The sequence below is a fragment of the Bactrocera dorsalis genome, chromosome 1 (assembly GCF_023373825.1).
Source record: "Bactrocera dorsalis isolate Fly_Bdor chromosome 1, ASM2337382v1, whole genome shotgun sequence".
NCBI lineage: Eukaryota > Metazoa > Arthropoda > Insecta > Diptera > Tephritidae > Bactrocera > Bactrocera dorsalis.
This window is the reverse complement of record NC_064303.1, coordinates 93,768,400-93,791,432: the sequence shown is the minus strand read 5'-3', so window position 1 is coordinate 93,791,432 and position 23,033 is coordinate 93,768,400. Positions and strand designations below refer to the sequence as shown.

Below are 23,033 nucleotides of genomic sequence, written 5' to 3'. Positions count from 1 at the left end.
ATTTATCGAAAATCGAAATTTATCGATAACCGAAATTTATAGATTGCTTTGTATCAAAATGTTTGTATATGCTTGTGACTGTAATAACTATTTTTTTTAATCTCTAATTTCGAATTTTACGGAAAGCAAAAATCGATATCAATCAGAAATATATATTTTTTGAATACTCTTTTTCAACTTCTCATATTTTACCAATACTATTGTTAAAAATTTACAAAATCGATATCCTCTCATACAAAAGAAGAAACCATCCAGCAGGCGTCTAGACAAATTAAAATATCTCACACTCTCACTCTTTTCTGTTCCCTTTCATAAGTTTGCGCAAACTTTTTGAAGATTAAAATTCTTACTGTTATGCGCTGCGCTAAGTTAAATTAACGACTGCCAGAGTGGCGAAGTGGGTAACGACTATGAAAATGCATAGCTGGTTGTAGGGGCGAAATTCGATAAAGTTTTGGCAACTTTGCACTCAAAAGATATTTACACAAAATGTCAAGCGCCAATCTTGCGGTTATGACAGTTTATGTGACAAATAATTTTTGCCTTCAAGCGCAGGCAGGCAACCAAGCAGGTGGACGAGCGCTTTGTTGCACTTGGTATGCCTTTAAAGAGCAGACAAAAGCGTGAAGCAGGCGGACTGGTTTCTTTTCACTAACTCTCGACCGCCCACTCTCTCTTTCTCTCACTTAGCTGCTTTCGTTACCGCTGCTTTTGTAAATTTTTTGATAAATTTCTTAACCCTTCCGTCATTTAGTTCATTCACACTCCATTTATAGTGCAGACATCAACCACTTTGTCCACTCGCATCTTTAAACTAGTGTTTGCTTTCTTTTGGGTTCTCGAAGTATTTTCCTCGTTGCACTTTGACAATTGGCGCAAACTTTTATTGACGCGCACAAATGATAAAAATAAATTCCTTTTTTTGGTTTCTTTGCAGCTTGAAAGAAATAACTTGCAGTTAGACCGTTTTGCTTTACGTTTTCAACACTTTTATATTTTACTGTCAAAATTATTGACAAACGATTTTGTTAAAAGAGGAATTCTTCAGTCTATTATATAGTCAAAGGGATGCCATGAACTGAGTTAGCTACTCTTCTCTTACTTTCTGGTATCCTGTCGCGCCACATCACATGTAAGGTATAATAGTTCAGTGTGAGGTATTTCAACAGAAAGTAGAAAAATGCGACAACTTTTTTGATGTTTGTGGATTTTTTCTAAATATTTCAATCACTCCAAAACTTAGCGTTTTATATCTTTTTCCCTATATTGTTAAAAAAAATTAGAGTTTACAAAAAAAAAAAAATTAAAAAAAATCTTTAGAATTTTTCACAAAAAAACCGGTTTAACTGATTTATAAAACTCTTATCCAACCGAGAATTATTAGTTTAGTTATAATTTTATGGGGAAAATCATAAAAGATAATAATTATATCAGAGCGCCACCTAGTGAGAGTTAAGGATAAAGTCAAATCAATTCAATTATTATTATTATTATTAATTAATTTTTATTATTCAATTTTGAGGTTATGTGAAAAAATTGTTAAGACAAGAGTGTTAGATCTTTACATTAGTCACAACTTTGCAATATAAATTTTTTCTATAAGTTTCGCAGTTTGGCTGGAAATCAAGCTAAACCAATAGAACACTCAAAAATTCAACCACGCTCCTTTTCCCCTTCGTCTTTCTGACCTCCCAGCATCCGTAAATTATTTTTCTTTCATTTCTGTTATTTTGGCTTTCATGTTTATTGGCTTTCAACTATGAATTTCTGAACTGTTCTATAACCGTTAGCATACTGGTTAATTAACCTTAATAGGTTATATCACCTCTTCCCGAGCTCAGATCGCCCGTAAATTATCTTTCCTTTCATTTTTGTTATTTTAGGTCTCGTTTTTAATAGCTTTCAATCTACTATAAACGTTTTTCACTTTTAAAATTTTTTAAAGGTTTATGTAATGGTCTATAACCCTTATAATAATGGTTATGTAACCTTTATAATACTGGTTTTATAACTATTATAATACTTGTTATGTAACCTATATGGTTTATACCTAAAAGCAGCTTAGATTTTAAAGCTTCAGAAAAAATAAATTGTAATATTAACAGCTTCATTATGCCACATATTTCCCATGCTTTTTTGTAATCCAGAACTATTCAATGCACTCTCCCACTAAATGTTCTGTAAACCGCTTTAAAACTCATCAATTTAACAAACCAAACAATTTTATGCAAATATTTTTATTGAAGCACACAATCACCGGCACACGCATGAACAACTAACTGTAAATAAGCTTTTACCAATTACTTCAATATGCTAACAATTTAAAATATAAAATTTCATGCATTTCATGCATGTCCGGCATTCACTTATGGTCATTAGTCTTTTTCCAGCTCATAAGCCACATAACACTTACATATGCTACAATTTATTAAAAACCAGCACTGGAAAAGGCCACAGAGCAAGAAGCAGCATTTTAGAAAATCTCTTGTTTTTCTTTTCTTTTTTCCTGTTTTTTTGTTTTGTTTTTTTGAACAAATAGAGGCAATCAATTAGAAGTGATTTGGTGTATGAAATTGTCTAAGCAAACGACAGGTAACCGCAAATATTTGTCTACGCATGCCGAACAGTCTTCGGATTTTCTGTGTAGGTATGTGTGCGTGTGTTTTGCTGCACAAATTTTGTGATTTCCTGGTACAATTTATAAGTTTACTTAAGTCATAAGTCAACGGTGTGGAAGTTAAATACTGTTGGCTTTTTTCTAACTCACACTCGCTCACTCTCTGTCATTCCTACTCTGCGTTGCACAAATAGTACGAGCATACTCAGCCGTGAACACTCGTCTATACAAATGTTTTAACTACTTTTGGAGCGCTTTGATCAATGTTGTATATTCATTTAAAATGTTTTTCTAAGCATATGGCAAATAAATAAGTGTTTGCTCAAAAGAACATAAATTGATTTTAGCATGAAAACTTATTTTTTGATTGTTTATGAATATAGTTAGTAGTGGCTTGGGAAATTGGGAAATGTTGTGTGACGGGAAGAGGCAGGTCTGCGGTTGCAAATGTTGAGATTTCTTATTGTTGTTGAGTTATAAACTTTGGCTCGTGCGGAAATTGTGGCATTTACAAAATGTTTACAAGTTGTGTGTGGGAGAAAATATTAAAATAAAATAAAGCAGTTGAGAGGGCAGAAATATGCAGAACGAAAGAGATAGACAAACTGAGAGGAGAGAGATTTAGTCTAATATAGGAGAAGTAGAACTCGAAAAGCGAGTATTGGTGAGTGTTGAGCATGACAGCTTTGCAATCTGAGGGTACTAGTAGTTTATTAGCAAGAACGAGACAGTTATATAGTAAAAAAATTTAAATTTGATGCACTAAAGGCCCGTTTAAAGAGACAGTTGAAGATATAATGATTTTTTACGTTTCAAAATTAATGAAAACCAACTTAAAATGATAAATAAATTTAAGAAATGAAATAAAATCCATCAAATTCTGGTAGAATCATTGCAACATGAACACACTTTATAATTATTTTAGTGAATTGTTTCAGCCTCAACAAAAGAGCGCCCTTATTTACTTACAAATTCAGATAAAATCTCAGCTTATGTAAGATTTGACGAACAAAAGCATAAGTATTTGTGGCATGCAATTATGTACGCATGAAAAACTGTGAAGAATGGCTCTTCACTTGCATAAGATTAAATAGTTGAAGTAGATTTGGAAACAGCTTTCTCCATTCTATTATTTATTTTATTCACAATATACATATCTATGAGATTCATACTAGATATAATTGAAAGAAATGCTACAGAATTTTCAATTGTGCTTGGCAAATAAACTTAATTCATAAGAGGAGAGTTGCTATACCGCCTAACTTTACAATGCAGTTGTTTTGCAAATGCATGTGTGGTCACAACAGCAACAACAAAACTTTACATATATATATATAGTACATATATACATATTTGTTGGAATAATGGCAGCCAATATGTAAACTTAAGGCACACAATGGAAGGCAATAAAGTGCATTTGTTGGCGTTTGTGTTGCAATTGTGTGGCGCAAAGCTCAAGCACTACTGTTAGGGCTTAGTTAACGAGCTGATAAGTTTTAAGATTCAGAAAATACTAATGCGAATTTGTTATTTAGATTTCGTATTTTATTTAAGTGTTTTTACGCAAGATGTAGTAGGAAGGTATGGAACTATGGAACTAGTTAGTATTACAGGGGAAAAACAAATATAATAAAATTACATAATTAACTTAAAATAAAAAATAAATTAAAAAAAAAAATTATATGAGAAGAAAAAAGAAAACAGAAATCACTAGAGAAAATTATAAAAAAAAATTTTTCAAACTAAAATAAAAAATTTAAAAAACAAAAAAAAAAAAACTTAAAATTATAAAAATAAAAAAAATTAAAAAGATTTTAAAGGTTAAAAATAAAAAAATTAAAAATGTAAAAAAAATTATAAATATTAAAAACAAAATACAAACACAAATTAAAATTATAATTATTATTTAATTAAAAAAACTAAAAAATTAAAAATAAAAAAATACAAAAAAAAAAAAATATATAAAATTAAAAAAATAAATAAAATAAAAGATTTTATTTTAAAAAAAATGTAGAAAAAAGAAATATTCGAAAAAAATATAAAAGCAATTTAAAACTATAATTATTATTTTAATAAAAAAAATTAAAAAAAAAAGAAATATTAAAAAAAATACAAAAAATTTTAAAAAATTAATTTTTTTAAACAAAAAAAAATTAGAAATGATGAAAACAAAAAAAATAAAAAAAAGTTAAAAAATACTATTGATATAAAAAAAAAAAAAAATTAAAATAAAAATAAAAAAAATTCTAACAAATTTTCAATTTCTTTATAAAAAATTTACATTTTTAATTATTGAAATAAAAAAATATTTTTTTATTTTTATAAATATAATAATAAAAAAATATATATTTTTTTATAAAAATAAAAATATATTTTTTTTTTTTGAAATGAAAAAAAATTTTAAAAATAAATAAAAAGTTAAAAAAAATATAGAAATAAAAATATTAGAAAAAAGCCAAAAAAAATGTTAATATAAAAATAAACAAATCTAAAAAATAAAAAAGTAGAATAAATACAAAAAAGTTCTTACAAATAACGAAATTAAAACAATGAATGTACAAAAAACATGACCGCTTGATAGGAAAATTAATTAATAATTTATTTTTTTATAAAAAAAATGTTTTTTTTTTTTGAATTATTGAAACAAACACATGCAAAAAAATTAATATAAAAAAATATAAAAAATTAAAAAGGTAAAAAAATATTATAAAGAAAAAAAATAAAAATAATTATAAAAGTAGAAAAAAATAAAACAAAAATATACAAAAAAAAATAAAAAAAAAAATTTTAAAATAAAGAAATTAAAACAAAGAATATAAAAAACTGCCACAGCTTAATAACACTTTTTGCGGAATGAAATAAGCAAAAGAACAAAAAACGATATTTAGCTTTTTTTTTATTTTTACGCCTTCTTAAGCCTTTCGTTTAACGAACCTCATGCAAAATGTACTAAATTTTTACTCCTTGCTTCGAACTTCGACTAAAAAATCCCTGCAAATTGTGGCTTTAAACGTCATAAACAACGCTGTCATATTAAAGGAAAATAAATACTAAACCAAATCACTTCCCAACTATTGCTAGGTGCATAAGTTTTCACGCCGTTGCACCGGAACATAAGCGTAAAGGATTGTAGCGACTGAACATAGAACCCACAACCAGAGAAGAAAAAGGCAAAAGCAACAAATACATGCTAAAACTAAAGGTAGAAAAAAAGAAGCGAAACACAAATCAAAGTAAAAGGAAAAACAAAAAAAAAACAACAACAAAAATGTTACTCAAACCGTTCAAGCGCGCTTTGTCATAGTCAAGGGTAGATAAATGAAAGTAATCCTGCTTTTGTGCAATTTAGTCAGGCGTGTAGGTGCACGGAACCGCAAATATATGTATATATAAAGAACGCTGATTTACTAATACTCCTGCTGCAGCGTAGAGCGTAGCTAGGTAGCAGCATGTTTTCAAGTGCGAACTGCTCATTTAACTGCGTTTATATTACAGAATTCCCTCAATAGCTCTTACTAACGTCCCTAGCACAGATGCAGCGATGCTGTGCAATGCCTGTGGATGACAGCGACACGCACACACATATATATTTATATAAAGGTATACATTTTTAACTGCTTCTTGCTCGTCCGCGTTGTCAGTCAGCGCTGTGCAACAATGCACCCAACTCCCAAAGCAACAGCGCACTCTAATGTTGCCATTGTTCCTTCGCAACGCCAACGCCGGCAGCGCTGCCACTGCTTTCGCTTCAAGGACGTCTTTATGCGCTTTTGGCGCAATGCACTCCTTTTCGCTATATTTTTTATATGTTTTTTTAGTGTTTTTTAATATTTTTACTTTTATGCTGCCGTTAAGTTGTGAGGTATACGCTATACAGCTACTTCTTTTTGCTTTTTTTACTACGCATACTTTCAAGTATGCATGTGTATATATAAATATAAGCATGGTAGGAGCGTATAGCTGCTATATTTTTTCCACGTTTTTTAACTTTTTTGTTGACAAATCTTTTGGTTGCAGCGCTTTCGCTCGCAATATCCTTGCAGCGTATTTGTTTCAATCACAATTTTGATGTATCTATATAGCATGCATAATATATCATATAAAATACAGCATGTATATAATATATATAGGTACTTGTTAATATTTGTTGTTATCTTTTTCGCTACTCAAATTCAATTGCTCCACTTGATAGCGTTTGTTGTGTCTTTTGTTTTTGTTATTGCGTATTTTTTTGTTTTTGTTTTGGTTTTTCGTTGTTGTTTTTGTTTTCGTTTTTGCTTTTTTTCGCTTTCTGGTTCAAGCTGCTGCTTTGTGACTACAATTGCTAACAGTATAAGGCAACTCAATGTGATCAACAGTGTTGTCGCAATTGAAACAAAATGTTACGTATACGCCATGTCGCTCGCATAAGACTTTGCGTTAAATTTATAATGTTGGCAAATAAAAGTGAATATGTAAACAAGTATTTGCATAATAGTATTAGTGAATAATATGTATACTGCACGTAGCAAGCGTATTGAAAGACAAGCATGCTCTTTATAAATTTTCAGATTTGGTGGTTCACTAAGGAGAAGCGGTTTACGTAAAGAGAAAATTCTTCGAAAAGCTGGGAGTATGATTTTTCAGCAAAAATACTAGTAAATGTATAAGAGAATATAAAGAAAAATGTAAAGTAAACTAGTTCTTGGTATTAGGTTCACTAGCAACAACAACTTTTCACAAAAGTAAACTACTCGTATTTTTATAAGATATGCCTAGACCTTTTATGTGCTGATATTTGTGTTAACAAGAGCAGGTAAAATTTAAATATATAAAATTAATTCACACTTTAGATAGAGAAGGTTAATAAAAGTTAGAAATAATGGCAGATAGTTTAAAATTTTGATATCCAAATAGAAACAAAATATAAGAAAACTTAACTATTATTATAAGAAACGAGTTTTCTCCCAAAGAAATTCTTAAAGAGACTACAGCTCAATACCTTACTGATAAAGTTTTTTCGGTTTCAAAATTTTATACATATTCTCGGTTGCATCCAAGCTAGAATACGCTTCACAAGTACAAACGGTTCCTTACAAGAACTTCTATCGGTCAGTTTGTATGGAAGCTATATGCTATAGCTATCCGATCTGAACAAATTCTTCGGAGATAGCACCGTTGCCTTGAAAAATAAGCCACGCCAAATTTTGAGTAGATATCTTGTCAAATAAAAAAGTTTTCCATACAATAACTTGACTCTGATCGTGCAGTTTGTATGGCAGCTGTAAGCTATAGATATCCGATTTGAATAATTTCTTCGCAGATTGAAACGTTGTTTTTGAAAATAACCCACACCAAATTTTGAGAAGATATCTCGTCAAATGAAAAAGTTTTCTATAAAAGCACTTGAGTCCGATCATTCAGTTTGTAAGGCAGCTATATGTAAAACTGACGCGATCTGAAATATTTCTTCGTATATTGCTTCATTGTCCTAGGCAATGTTATATGCCACATTTCTTTCAGATATCTGGCCAAATGACATGGCTTTCCATGGAAGCACTTTATTCCGACCATTCAACACATACATACATATGGCAACTATATGCTATAGTTATCCGATATCGGCCACTCCGACATATGAGCACCTCTGTGGAGAAAAAAGGACAGGAGTGAAATTACAGATCGATATCTGAAAAACAAAGGTACTGGTTCTCATATATACAGGCAGACGAACTGGCAGACAGACCGACATGGCTAAAACGACTCCGCTCGTCACGCTGATCTTTCATTTATAAAATATAGGTTATAAGGTTTCCTTTTGGGTATTACAAACATTATGCCAAACTCTATATACCCCGTTCAGATTATAAAAAAACATTGCCTACCTTTAGGCTGATGTAGAATATTAGAAATGGGTAAAAGAGCAAATATCAGGCGAAATTATAACTTCATCTTTAATGAAAAAATAAAAACACTACCTAAACTGAGATATCTAGTACAGAAAGAACATGAATAAAGCTTGAGTTTTCCTTTAAAAATATAATGTTGCCTATATTGAGGCGTGTTTTTATAACAAAAACTTGACAAGACGTCTTGAAACAATGAAAGGCGTGGAAATTAGGCATTTTCACTATATCACCAGACATGTGAAATTGAAGGACATATGTATATCGCACACTCAATCAAGCTGTCAACTCACACTTCAGGTCACCACCACTGTCACCAACACAATAAAAGAACGATTCCTCCAATAAACAATTGCGCATAAAAACTGAGCACCCGTTTCACCACTAAACAGCTTGTGTAGACGCGCTAGGCAAGCATCTGCTTGTCTGCCTGCAGGAGTTTCCAAGCATCTACTGCTGGCTCACCGCCTAAAAGTCGACTATTATTTTCCACTTCTATTGCTACGTTACGTCGCACTTTTATTATGATTATTGCGATTATTAAAATACTTTTTCTCCAGCATTTCATTATATTTCTGTTGCTGTTGCCATTTGCTGGATGCGAAGTGGTCGCGTTGCCTTGCAAATTGAGCAAATGCAAAGAGGTCGCCATGAACCGCGAACTGAAACAAAAGGGGCGCGCACAAGGACACGACAATTTTGTGCTTGCGAAACACAAGTGGTCGACGTTGTTGCAAAACCCAGCTAAAGTATGGCTCAACAGCGAATTAGCAAAGCTGTAGTGGCGAATTGAGTAGGCGGTGGCGCTGAACACCGCGCTACGGAAGTATCTCAATGCAGTAGCAGCTGTCGCCGCGCTGTCATTTATGCGCAATATCTACGGCTGCAGTAGCTACTCTATGCCATGACAATGGCAGCTGCTGTTTATGCGGCCATCAAGCGCGGCGCAAACGCAATAGACTCATACTTATCGAGCTGTCGCCGGAGCTGCGGCAGCGCGTTTAGCTCGCCATGTTCATGATTACGATTAAATGTCGAGTACGTTCAGCGCGCACTTCACGGTGTGGACGCAAGAAGTAGAGTTGTTGAAATGTGTTGTTGGCTTTTTATTTTCATTTTGCGTTTTTTTTCTATTTTTTGTTTTCCACTTTCCCCTTATGTACGCTTTGTTTGCAGTGTTTCGCCAGTTTTCCACTCGGCAGTTGTTATTGTGATTGCTATTGTGCTCATCGTAGTTGTTGGTGTTGTTGCTGTCGCAGTTATTTTGCCAGCGCATTGTTTACTGTCGCTCGCTATTCACAATCGCCATTGCCATAATGAAATGTTAAACGAGATATTAGCCTTTAGGCCTGACAGCGTACAAGCGGCAAGCCAACAGCAACCAGCAACTGCAACAACAATGCTGCTAATGCTGCTAACAGTAGGCAGGCAGGCAGTAAGCTGCGTCTGTCTGCCATTCAAGCGACGGATTTATGCTGTCATTTTGTGTTGTGTGTAGGCTTTTGCAGTGCGCATTGTTTGCTTGTTGAAAATTCATTTTTTTTTTAATGTTTTTATTCGCATTCATTTTCTGTCAAAGCCTTGCTGCTGCTCATTACGTTTCATTGCCTTTCATTGCATGTGTTTATTTTGTTTACAAGCGCATTTTATAGGCGAGTTTATGCACCATAAAGGAATTGATAAAATGAGCAAATTCCAGTGTCGAGTGGCGAAAAAAATATGTTTTTATTTTTATGCTTCATAATAAACATGTTTATGCCAGTTTTTATCCTTCAACGGCTTAGGCCATTCATACATACATATAATTGTTCATGTATATGTGTGAGTATCGCTTTTAATTTGGCATAACTCTTTTCCATTTCCATTTTGGTGGTTAATAGGCACACTTCAAGCGCTGAACTCATACTCCAGCTGGGGTTAATCAGTTTTATTCTTTCTTCTGCAGCAAACATATAAAAAATATGAGCGAAGAACCGTGAAAAACAGTAAAGAAGAAATACAAAATGCCACCGTGCGCACAAACAGCCAGTGGTGGTGGCTGAGACATTTAGCACGATGTAGATAGAGCTGAGCGTCGCGAGTCGAAATGAAAAATAATGCGCATTCATTTAGTTTCGAGTGGCAAGAACTTGAATAAAAACTTCAATGCCAGGAAAAACGCTAAGGCGACGTGGAGTGCCTTGAACTCATTTTTTTTGTTTTGGAAATAGAGAAGTAAGAACACAGCTGTATTCGGTTGCGACCAGAATGTATTTTTTTTTACTAATTTTACTATTATTACTATTTTTTGGAAATTTATTACATTAGTTAAATGTCAAAAAGAAATATTTATATTTTATAAATGGCAACACCGATTTTATCAAATTTGTAGAAAAACCAAAAGAAATTGACAAATGTCTAATTTTTTTTTAGATGGCAACGCAGGTTTTCCACATTTACGCTTTCGAGCGCAAGCATGTGTTTTTTAAGCAAAAAAAATTATTGAAGAATTATAGAAAGGTGGCAACGCCAATGACAAATATTCTTAAATTAACGTTAGTGATTTTCTTTTCATATTTAAAAAAAAAATAAGAGTCTGGAAAAATTGCATTCTTTTGAAGGTGGCAACACTGGTTTTCCATACTTCCAATTTCAAGCGCAAGCATGTGTATTTTTTTTAAGAAGTCACCTAATCAATACTGATTTCAAATTTTACAAAAAGTTTAAGGAAGCGTTACAGAAAGGTGGCAACGCTAATGGAAATTATTCTCAAATTACCGTTCATGATTTTTTTGCTTTAAAAAAAAATAAGAGTCCGAAAAATTACTTAACAACATTAAAGCAATACTGATTTTAAAAATCACGCAAAATTTATTGTAAGTAATTAGAAAGGTGGCAACGCTAATGAAAATTATTCTCAAATTGAAGCTAGTGGTTTTCGTTTAGTGCTTAGAAAAAATAAAAGCATATGAAATATATGTAATTTTTTTTGTAAGTGGCAACACTGGTTTTCCAAACTTCGGTTTTCAAACGCAGGCATGTGTTTTTTAAACTCCCCTAATAAGATAACAGACTTTAAAAACCACAAAAAATTTATTGAAATATTATAGAAAGCTGGCAACGCTATAGGAAATTATTCACAAATTGATGATAATGATTTTCTTTCGCATGTTTTAAAAAATTAAAAGAACCTGAAAAAAGCAATAAGGATTTTCAAAATCACAAAAAATAGTATTAAAGGTTAGTAGAAAGGTGGCAACGCTAATTGAAAATATTCTCAATTAGAAATGAAGTATTTTTTTGTGATTTCTGAATTAAGGATTTTACAGTTTTTGTTGAGTAAAAATACCTAAAAGCAAAATTGATGGGAACTGTTACAAAATTGAGCTGAGTTTCGAACGATTGCCATCTTGACGCGCCTGTAAACCTTTTGAAACTTTTTTTCTATCATATTTAACTAAACTTTATTTCTTCATACATTTGGGAACACTTTTCTTTGGACTACCAATATATTGGCAACTTTTATAAATTTTCGTTTTTATAATAGTTATACTTTCGTACAAGCTGGCAACCCTAAATAATTTTAAATAAAATATTTTTGATCTTTTAGCATTTTAGCATGCACTATAGCATTTTATGATTATAAGACACATTTTAAAAACAAAAAAAATTTAAAAAGATGGCAACTCTAGTAAATATTTTTTTAACGCAGCTACATAAAATTTTTTTTTAAGTTAAATAGTTGAGGTTAAGTACACATAAATATTTTTTCCACTTTCTTTTATAAATTTTCACTTCAGTTTCGAATAAGCTGGCAACCCTAAATAATTTTAAATACAATATTTTTAAACTTTTAGCATGCACAATAGCATTTTATGACAACAAGACACATGTGAAAAAAATTTTATTTAAACAGGTGGCAACTCTATTAAAAAAAAAATATAACGCATCTACGTACCAACCCTTTTAAAGTTAAATTGTTAAGTTTAATTACAGAAAAATATTATCTTTCACTTTGTTTAGTACCACAACTTCTCGGTTGGCCTTTATGCGCATCTAATTTCGTTTATACAGACACACACAACACCGCAACACACACAAACACATCATCTCTTAAATACCTTTAGAAAAGTCTAGTGCAATTAAACTTCATACAATCTTGCGGAGACAAAATGAATATGGCAATTAACAAGCAACGAAAGAAAACTTCGTGCAAAAAAGCAAGAAACGCAAGTGTCACTTGACTTGTGGCAAGGCAGCCCACTTCAGGCGCAACAAAGTCGCTGTCAGCGCCTCTATTCACATAAATTATGCACAAGTACGCCGCTCACGCATACACAAACAAATATATAGGCATATATATATACAGTATACAGCACAACACAAGCACGTGTTTATAAATACAAAATGCGCTAGCCTAATGACAGTTGTGAATTATGGCTGCTCGACGCCAGAGCAACACCGAAAACAGTTAGCATTGTATCTCTTTAGCATTTAGTGTGAAATTGAGATTAAGTCAAGACTTGATTTTAATTAGAAGCATTATATATATGTGTATGTGTGTGTGTGACCGCCAAGCATATGATAGCGGTCGCACAAGTTCAGGTTACTGAAAACAAAGCGCAAGTCTTACGTTACGTATACGCCACGTTGACCCCTAAGAGAGTTGAAATAGGTTAGAGAAGTGTTGAATATAATGAGTATTGGAGCGAGTAGAGAAAAGTGAGTGAATGAGCAGTTCTATGGAGTGGCAGAAGTAGCAGCACTCTTTATGTAAAGTGAAGGCGGTTGACGCTATACCCAGTAGTAAAGGATGGAAGTAAGAAGGAAGCTGCAAAGATATGAATTGCGTGTGAAAGCGTGCTCGCTGAGCACTTGGCGCTTACGCAGTTCGAATTCATACAACTGTGAAAATGTGTGAGTACTTAAGTATAAGTTGGTTGGCTTCACTCAGCGAATCAGTGTGTGAATGTTGCCACTTCCTTGGTATTGCCACTATTCTAACTATGCTGCTGTTGCTATTATTTTCGCCAATCGCATGCTGTTTCGCGTGCACATTTAATTAAAATAACAAATGAACGTGCAAATTATAATATTTTTCGCTGGCTCATGCCATTTTATTAGATTGGCATGCTGTGCTGTGCGCACAACTTAGCTAAATTGGAAAGTAGACGATGGCGAAAACTGCTTGTTAAGTGAAAGACATGATATTTAAAATATATTCTACGGATTGTAGAAAGTGGGTGAAATTAAATGCGAACTTAAAGCGTAGATATGGAGTTGAAAGGAAAATGTTTAGTAAGTGAGGACAAATTTAAAGATGAAACAAAACAAAAATTTAAATAAAAAAATATTTAATATTAAGAAAGCATTAAAATAGAAGTAGACGTTTAAAAATATTATTGATTTGTTGCATTGTTTAAAAAATATATAAACTTCTTGCATTGTTAAAAAAACTCTAAGTTTTCAAAATTTTTTAAAAATAAATTTTCTAAATTTTTTAAAAATAAATTTTCTAATTTTTTAAAAATAAATTCTAAAAATTTTTTAAATTTAAATTTTTTAAACTAAATTTTCTAAATTTTTAAAAATAAATTTTCTATTTTTTTTTTAATTTTCTACCTTTTTTAAAGATAATTTTCTAAATTTTTTAAAAATATATCTTCTTAAGCTTTTTAAATTAAATTTTCTAAATTTTTTAAAAATAAATTATCAAAATTTTTTAAAATAAATTTTTTTAAATTAGATTTTCCAAATTTTTTAAAAATAAATTTTCAAAATTTTGTAAAAATAAATTTTCAAAATTTTGTAAAAATAAATTTTCAAAATTTTTTAAAAATAATTTTTTTTAATAAATCTATAAATTTTACTCACTTGTAACCCGAATTCAGCGAGACATCATGTATGGCCACATTATCGAATTGCGCGGGATTGGCGGTCCAACGCGCCCAATAGAATGTGAAATCATTGGCATCGTAATGATCTGTGAAGCGACATTTCAATGTCAGATCGGCATTTTCTCGCGTATCGAGCGATTCGTCTGCCTGTGAGGAGGTTAGTGTGGATAATGTGAGTCCTGAAAGCAGAAAAAATGTGCATAACATATTAGAAAGTTACTAAAAAATTTATTAAGAATATTTTGAAATAAATCGTAGTGGCAATTCGAACTGAAAATTTAGTTAGGTAGTGACCTACCTTTACATACAAAAGCTTTATGTAACGTCAACCTAAATGTAGGCAGCATTTTTGCAATATTAAAGAATTGAACCAAAACTGTTGCCTATATTTAGGCTAACTAATATAAATACAGCTTTTTTCATATATACTTTTAATAAAAATTGAGTTTGGCCAGTAAGTTACCATTTCATTCAAAAGCTTTATATAACATCAGCGTAATTGTAGGCAACATTTTCCTCAATATTAAATAGATTAATAAAAATTGTTGCCTACATTTAGGCTTACTGACATAAATACAGCCATTTTCATATATACTTGCAAGAAAATCGCAAAATTACTTGAGAAAAAATTACAGACAGAATTTAACGTTGGCAAACTCGCATTATTCCAATAACGTGCCATAATATCTTAAGCTTGAAACACCAATCTCTAACAAAATAAAAAAATATAGCATCGAAAACAAATCTAAAAAAAAATCCTAAAAAATATGTAAATCAATCTTTAGGCCGCTCAAACCAATAAATATAATTTTGACACATTAACCATTGTATACACTACATATACATAATTCATGTAAGCACACTCGCAGTGTCCAAAAAATTGAGTTCATGAAATGTTATCTACGCCTTTTGATTGCTAACAAATCTCTGGCAAAATTATCCGTTTATCCTTTTTGACCCCACGCCTTGTGCAGTCGGGAGAATAATCACTACGTTTTACCATGTATTTCCTAACAAATCCGACAAATCATTTTATTTATTACAATAACAAAAAAGAGCTTGAACGAGGCGTGAATAAAATCGTCAATCGAAGAGAAATTTCGGAAACTGAACCCAAATTGATGCAGTTTGAATTGGAAATTTTTAGAACACTGATACAAAATAAAGGTTTCTACGAGTACTATGACGGACGAGAATAGCTGTGTGAAAGGAAAAAGGTCCAAAGACATAACAATTGCGAAAATTTCCAATTATTCAATTCATCACACACATAAACAGTGTTAGTGCGGCGGACAGCGTAGCTATTGCGAAAAGGTGTCTAAATATATGCAAAAGGAATTTTTTCCGTTTGAAGCGGAAATGCCTGTGAAAGGAAGCAGTGCGAAAAAATATTTGGTTGGTGAAAAAAAAACAAGAAAAAACCAGTACCAATGGGAAAAATAACAAAAACACAAGCAGCAACATTAGGAATCACAAAGAAGCACCAGCGACCCACATCACCTGATGGCAGCGCTACAAGGCGTGAACTATATGTAAGCAGAGATGATCGCCAACGAAGTACACAGCATGTTTCAAACCCAAACGCACACAACTATATTAAAAAAATATGCCTCGGTGCGTTTCCGCTAGGAAAATGCTTGTTTTAGATACAAATCACTACGCATATACAGCCGCTGGCGGACGATATGTGAGCGGATCGAATTTCACCATGATAGAGATGTGTTTTCCCTGCTGAAATAAAAAGGCAACCGGGGAAAAAATAAAGCAAAAGTGTTTGTGGTCAATCGCCTGTTTAAAGTAAATTCCACATTTATTTCCTGTTTCATGCGCACACATATTTGCTCAAGGCCATACGCACGCACAAGCATATCGCTTACAGTATTTTGGGATATTGCTTATGCAAGGGCAGTTTGCGGACAGCCACACAAAGTGACCCAAAAAAATTGCGAGAAAAATCCTTTCGGCCGCCCACCTCCGTGTAAGGAATTTAGGAGCAAATATGCAAAAACAAAAAACGCCAAATCGATGGGTAAGCATCGGGTGCCCTGTTAGTCGCATCGATGCTCATGATTAAGCTGTCGTATCTTATTCATTTTATGACTAATCGCCCATTTGTCGGACGAGTGGTTTACTGTGGAAATTTTGAAATTTGCTGCATAGAAAATAGTTATCCTTTGCCTGCGCAGAGAAAAAATAAATAAATAGGATGAGATATGTTTTCATGAAATTTTAATAAAAATGTTATTGGCACTGAGTAAGGTCAGTTTTGTGGACGTAGTTTGATAGCTTACACGTCACTATTTACGGCGCTAATAATGAACACGTGCGTATTTGAAATACTGCCTGATTAAGTGATAGGATGTCTAAATAAAATATTAGTTTATGAATGGCGCTTGGATTTACAACGTATTGCGTATTTGGTTATTGAAATTGGCGCCTAAATGTATATTAAAGTTGAGCCCTTGAATTTATTTACTTATGCGACGTTGCCAATTTTACATCATAAAATGTATAAGACTTAATAATGAGATATAAAATATATATTTTACCACTGTTGCTTTCGAATGAGTCTTCGCTTTGACTTCACAAGGTATGTATTTAACTCAGTGAATAGAGACTATTTATTTTTCAAATGAGTTTTTTGATGAAAAACTGTTCACATAAATATTGCTTTGTCTTCGCAAGGTATTTAATTTTGTGAATTATAATAATAATAATACCCAACGAGTAACCTATTCTCGCACTGTAGACTTTTTCTTATCGTTTTTAGAACATATTAATTTTATTTGCTTTGTTGCCAAGTTTCACTCTTTAGTAATAATATCATTGTATTATTTAATATTAATATTAATGAAGCTTTTAAAGTTCAAAAGCTACTTGCTACACAAAACAGAATGAGATAAATAGATTTTTGCAATGTTGCCAATTTTCACTGCTATACATAGATTAACGGCATCGACGTAACCTCATTTAGTTGATCGTTTGATTTCCTAAACCAGTTCATTAATCTTTGCATTACAGTCCCAAGTTAAAAAATAATATTTTTAATACAAAGTCTGCTGAAAAAAATGATAAACTTCGTCAAACGTTGCTACTAAGCTGTCTATAATTCAATCTAATGTATGCCCTTCTCTGCAAAAAAATATAAAGGATATTTGAAGAGATGCAGACGTTATCAACGTTTCGAAAGTCTTTAAGAGCATTATTCTAAACAAAAATCAATGAATTTTAACAAATATTTGGAAACGAAACCATTACTTGTTTCAACACCGTTGCCAGTTTTCAATTTATGTGATTTTATCATAAAAATAATGAACTGCCTGTGATGGCATACAAATGAACATAGAAAACTAATGAGAGCAACAACTCAAAGCCCAAAGCCATTTATTCAGTCTTCAAGCATGGCACCATAAATACCACTATTATTACCACCATTAAAATATAATAACAATAAAAAGCCAATACTAACTTGCATATTATTATGCGTATAAAAGCACGCAACGACATATCTCTAATAAAGAAAATATTCAATAAAGCACACTCAGCGCAGCAAAGCAATAAAACCCAATTGAAATGACATTAAACCCATTTGCCGGCATAAAGGCTAATTTACGATTAGTTAGTTGTAAGCGCATAAGCCAAGTTATTTAAATCCTTTGCCACTTACTTTTGCATGATAAGGCACCTTGTGCCGACTTTTGTTGGCACCGTTTCGGCCATTCCGCCAGCTGGCGTGCCAGGCAAAAAGTATTATGGAATATACGCAAAGCCAGGCGCAGCTTGCAACTGGCTAAGTGGGAGCACATTGATTGGCTAATACTAGCCGAGAGGAGGTGAAGTGCACGTTTTGCAGAAACGCCTATTGGGATTATGGCATTGACACGAGGTTGAATAAAGTAAAAAAGGGAATTAAGAGCGTGAGCCACATGCCGAGCAAGTAAAAAAAATGGAAGGGGGAAGCTTTTAGAGGCATAAGCTTTATTTGATAGGATGTCTGCTACAGCTGACGCTACAGCTAACTATGTATAACCGGAAAGCGCACAAAAAATTAAGCAGCAGTAAAATTAGAGCGCGCAAATTGTAAATGCACAAGCAGGCAAATTAATCTTCATAAACTAATTTCGCTGATAGTCCGTCCGCAGGCAGAATGCGACGGCTGAGAGTCGGCGCTACCGCTTAGGTGTTGCTGCCGCTGGGAAATATTGGGGTAAGCGCAACTTTGGGTAAACACTTTTGCGCTGTGCGGCACTTTTTTCGCCCTGCGACCGCTTTGGGTGTAAGTGTTTATGAAATTTTCATTTTAGTTGCAATCAAAAGGAGAAAATGTCGCGAAATGAAATAGACAAGCCAGCAAGCTGGCAATGTCAAAGCAGCGTAGTGGACGCGCGACGAAAAATGTCAACGAAAGAACGGAAGAAAATTAAGTCGGGAATAAATTCGAAACAAAAAAATAAATAAATAAATACAACACGAAGACACAACTCAAAGCGCCGGCTACCCATCTCCACTCTGTGTGAAAAAACTTTGTTGCAACTACAAAATTTGCAAAATGTTTTAAAAATGCAAGCAACTTCTCGCGTACACGCTACTTCGTAGGGGTCAGCTGGTTAAAAGACCAAAAGGGTATCATCTGCTGACGACGACTAGCAGCAAAAGCGCCCAAAGTAGTGAACCACAGCAGTCAAGTGTCGGCCAAGTGCATCAACAACTCAACGCGGGGTGTCACCCTTCTAACCAATTTGCTGCCTTCTACTGCTGAAGAGATACGAAACAGACAATGTACTTGTAGCTAGGCGTAACGTACTTGCACTGGCTGGTCGTCTGGGGTCACGACTCCCTAAAGTATGCAACGCGCAGTGATTTCATTCAACAATTTGCGTGATTCTCAACTGAGTGAAAGCGATTTAATAGGAAAACTTTTCAAATTGGAAAATTATATTTGCATGCGCGTAAATGTACGCTGCGCCAGCGCAACATGCAGTAGTAGTTTAATGGTAGGGACGGTAATTGACAACGTCAACTGGATGGATGAGCGCTGAATGCCCTGAAAATACATATGTATATTTATTAGGTAATGTTGGGCGAAAAATTGTGTATCGCTTTGCAGTGCAATCTGAATGCTAATTTGTGGTGTTTCAAGTATTACTTCGATGAATTTAATTGGCCATCCTTTAAGTTGTAACAAAACGGAAAATTAATTTTATAATTGCTTCTTACGTCTGTTATTATATTTCTATACAAATACGGGCAAATAGATTTTCTCTTTGTACTAAAAAATTCGTGAATTTACTAAATTATTGAAAATATGAAAATGAACCGGCAGAGCAAGAGAAATGGGAATTTATTTCTTTATGCGATGTTGCCAATTTTCTATCATTCAACATATTTAATACGAAGTATTGATGTATAAAACATATTAACTAGGGGAGGGTGTATAGAAATACATTAAGATATAGCTTTAAAGAGAGTTAAACCCTTTTCAGCCTTATTTAGTTTAATCCTATGTCTCTTTTAATGAAATTTTTATGGAAACTGTTTACGTAAATATTGCTTTGCCTTCGCCAGGTATTCAACTTAGTGAATTACAGTAGCCTATGCTCGCAATTAAGAACTTTTTCTAATTTTCTGTTTTGAGAAAATATTCATTTTATTAAGGATTGCGCTGTTGCCAATTTTCTCTCGTCTACTAAAACCAAAGGGTGCGGTTGCTTTGTTTCCAAGTTTTACTCTTTAGTAATAACATTAATGTAGCTTTAAAAGTTAGTTGCTCGTTCAAAATGGCCTTACTCAACAAAACATAACCAGGTAAAATGGCTTTGTTGCAATGTTGCCAATTTTCACTAAAGTTTGAGTCTGTGATTTTAAAACATCTAGTTGAGATATCAGAAAGCAGTTAACTAAAGTTCGCACTTCAGTTGTAAATTCTCAAATAGTTTTTATATATTTTTTAATTCTTTAATAATTTTTTCAATTTAATTTCTATTTTTTTTTTTATTAGTGTGCTTACTTTAGGAAAAATCACCATATTTGGGCGAATTGAACGCACAAACGCAGTAAATCGCCTGGCGCCAATGTTCAAATCACACTCTTCGCACAAAATCTATACTTGCAACACAATGCAGAGAAAGTTTACTTCTTTGCAGCCACAGAATTTTATTTAGACTCATTCGGTGGTCATGTAAACAAGCAATTTTCATTAAAATTCAATGAGACACACGCACGCACACACGCAAGCACAATTTGAGTTTACGTCTGAATGCATTTTAGTTCGCCTTTCCGGATTTACTTAACGAACATTGCTTGGTTTTGTTGCTGCCACAAACAGTTGCACTGAATAAGAGTAGGCAAGTCGGCATTTGTTGGTGTAGGAAAACAGGGAGCTGAAGGGGTGAGTCGGCTGGTAAAGCTGTGCAAGGAAATGCACAAGCATGCATAAGAGCATGTGTGAACTTATGCAAGAAAGCAGCTCATATGACATGCTACAAGCTGCATTCTCATGCAATGAGCAGAAGTGCAACTGACTGCTGTTGTTTTTGTAATTGGTGTAGATTCTGCTGACAAGCGGCGCTCAAGTGCAAATTCCACAGTTGGTAATTAAGACTGAAATTCCATTATAAAGCTTATGAGAGCATACAACGGCGAAACAACAAAAACTGCAACAACAACAACAACTGTGGGAATTAAGTGAGTGTAGCAACAAAAATAATGAGAGAAAATAAAGTTGGAAAATAAAAGTAGCTGCAGACGAGCTCCCAAAGGACTTGCGTTGGCTGGCGAATGATAGCAGCGAGAACCAGGCGAGCGACAGTGATGGGCAAGAAAATATGTACACTGCATATATGCATATCTATACTTTACGACATTGGCGGCAAACAAGCAAAGAAAGTACAAACAACAACACTACCAATCAGACGCATGCTATTATTTGTTGTTGTTGTAGCATTTTTGCGCACATTGTTGCATGGTGGTGCTAAAGCGATATGCAGAACATGCAATTAAGCGCAATTCCCTCGACTCAGACACTTTAAGCGGCGAGAGCTGTGCGACTGGCTGTCACACAACGACTTGCCTCAACGACGGGTGTCTCCATTAATATATTTAAAAATGCGTGTGTATATGTGTGCTTTTAACAATACTTAAAGTTTAATAGATGCATAGTATGTACATACACATATACATGCATTTACGTAGCCATAAGACTTTGTTACTCGCCTATGTAATTTTCGTGCAACCGAGCAACTATTGTTTCGATTCGAGCGTAATTCTCACATTATAATTGCCACAGCATGCAGCAAGCAGCGTTTTAAAACTATGCACAAATTAATTCATATATAAGCGCATATTAAATTGCAATATAAACATGCAACACACATATGTACATACAAAAATATTCATATACACACATACATGGTGCATGAAAATTCTCTCGCTTGCTTGTCAAGGCGTTACGCTTGGAAATTTCGCCAGCCACTGGTAATCCGAGAAGTCCCATGAAACATGAAGCTTACAGTCAACCATCCGCACATACACACACACACATACGCTCAAATGCATTTCATATCAGTTGTGTATGTGTGCTGTCAAGTTTAGTGTCCCTATGAAATGCGTGTGAAGTCAATGTGTGGAAATTATGTTCTAACAATAAAAAATGCTAACTAACAATCAGTTAATTTACTATTGCTGGCATGACCGAGTTTGCCTAATGCCGTAATATAATCATCTTCGTAGCTCTTATATGTATTCGTAGCAATTATGGTCATACAGAGATAAGACACATGTACGAGACGACAAAGAGATTAAATTTAATTTCCATGCATAAGTTAAAACCGAATTTAGTTTGTTTGTGGGTACGTGTGTGTAAGTCAGCTGAGAAAATTATATAAAGCAATTTGTGTAAATTATTATAAATTCCTATTGAAAAATTACAAAAAAAATTATATTAAAAAATAATTGCAGACTCGTTTGTGTAATTAAAATTTTACTAAGGAATTACAGCTAATAAAATCAAATTTACAAAAAAAAAAGTTAGAACAGTTTTGATAATTGTCTTTATTTTATAATTTGGTTTTAACTAAATCATCAATAAAACAATAAAAAACATTAACCTTGGTTGCACCGTTTACAAATAAAGAAATTTTCATACATGAGCATGATTTTGATCGGCCAGTTTGTATGGCAACTATATAATATAGTGACCCGATCTGAATAATTTCTTCGAATCACGCAACGAGACTTTGGATAAGAATCCATGCCAAATTTCGTGAAGATATCTTGTCAAATAAAAAAGTTTTTCACACAAAAACTTGACCTTGATAGTTCAGTTTGTATGGCAGCTATATGTTATAATGAACCAATTTGCATCATTTCTTCGAATAATGCACCGTTGCCTTAGACAATAATTTATGCGAAATTTTGTGAAGATATCTCGTCCAATGAAAAAGTTTTCCATATAAGAACTTTATTGTGATCGTTTTGTTTGAATGACAGCTGTATGCTATAGTGACCCGATCTGAACAATTTCTTTAAAGAATGAACCGTCTTTTAGGACTATAATCTATGCCAAATTTCGTGAAGATATCTCCTCAAATGAAAAAATGTTTCATACAAATACTTGATTTTGCTAAGTTAGTTTTCATGATCGGATCCGAAAAATTT

General features: G+C 33.1%; 1 protein-coding gene across 6 annotated transcripts in view; it reads right to left on the bottom strand.

The window, feature by feature from the left end:
* Nucleotides 1-23,033, bottom strand: part of LOC105223481 (Down syndrome cell adhesion molecule-like protein Dscam2) — a 290,706-nt gene that overhangs the window by 112,202 nt on the left and 155,471 nt on the right. For all 6 annotated transcript variants that reach the window (XM_049459342.1, XM_049459344.1, XM_049459338.1 and 3 more), the window contains exon 3: nucleotides 14,356-14,557. In XM_049459342.1, the coding sequence (XP_049315299.1) occupies nucleotides 14,356-14,557 (202 nt within the window). The remainder of the gene's footprint in view (nucleotides 1-14,355; nucleotides 14,558-23,033) is intronic.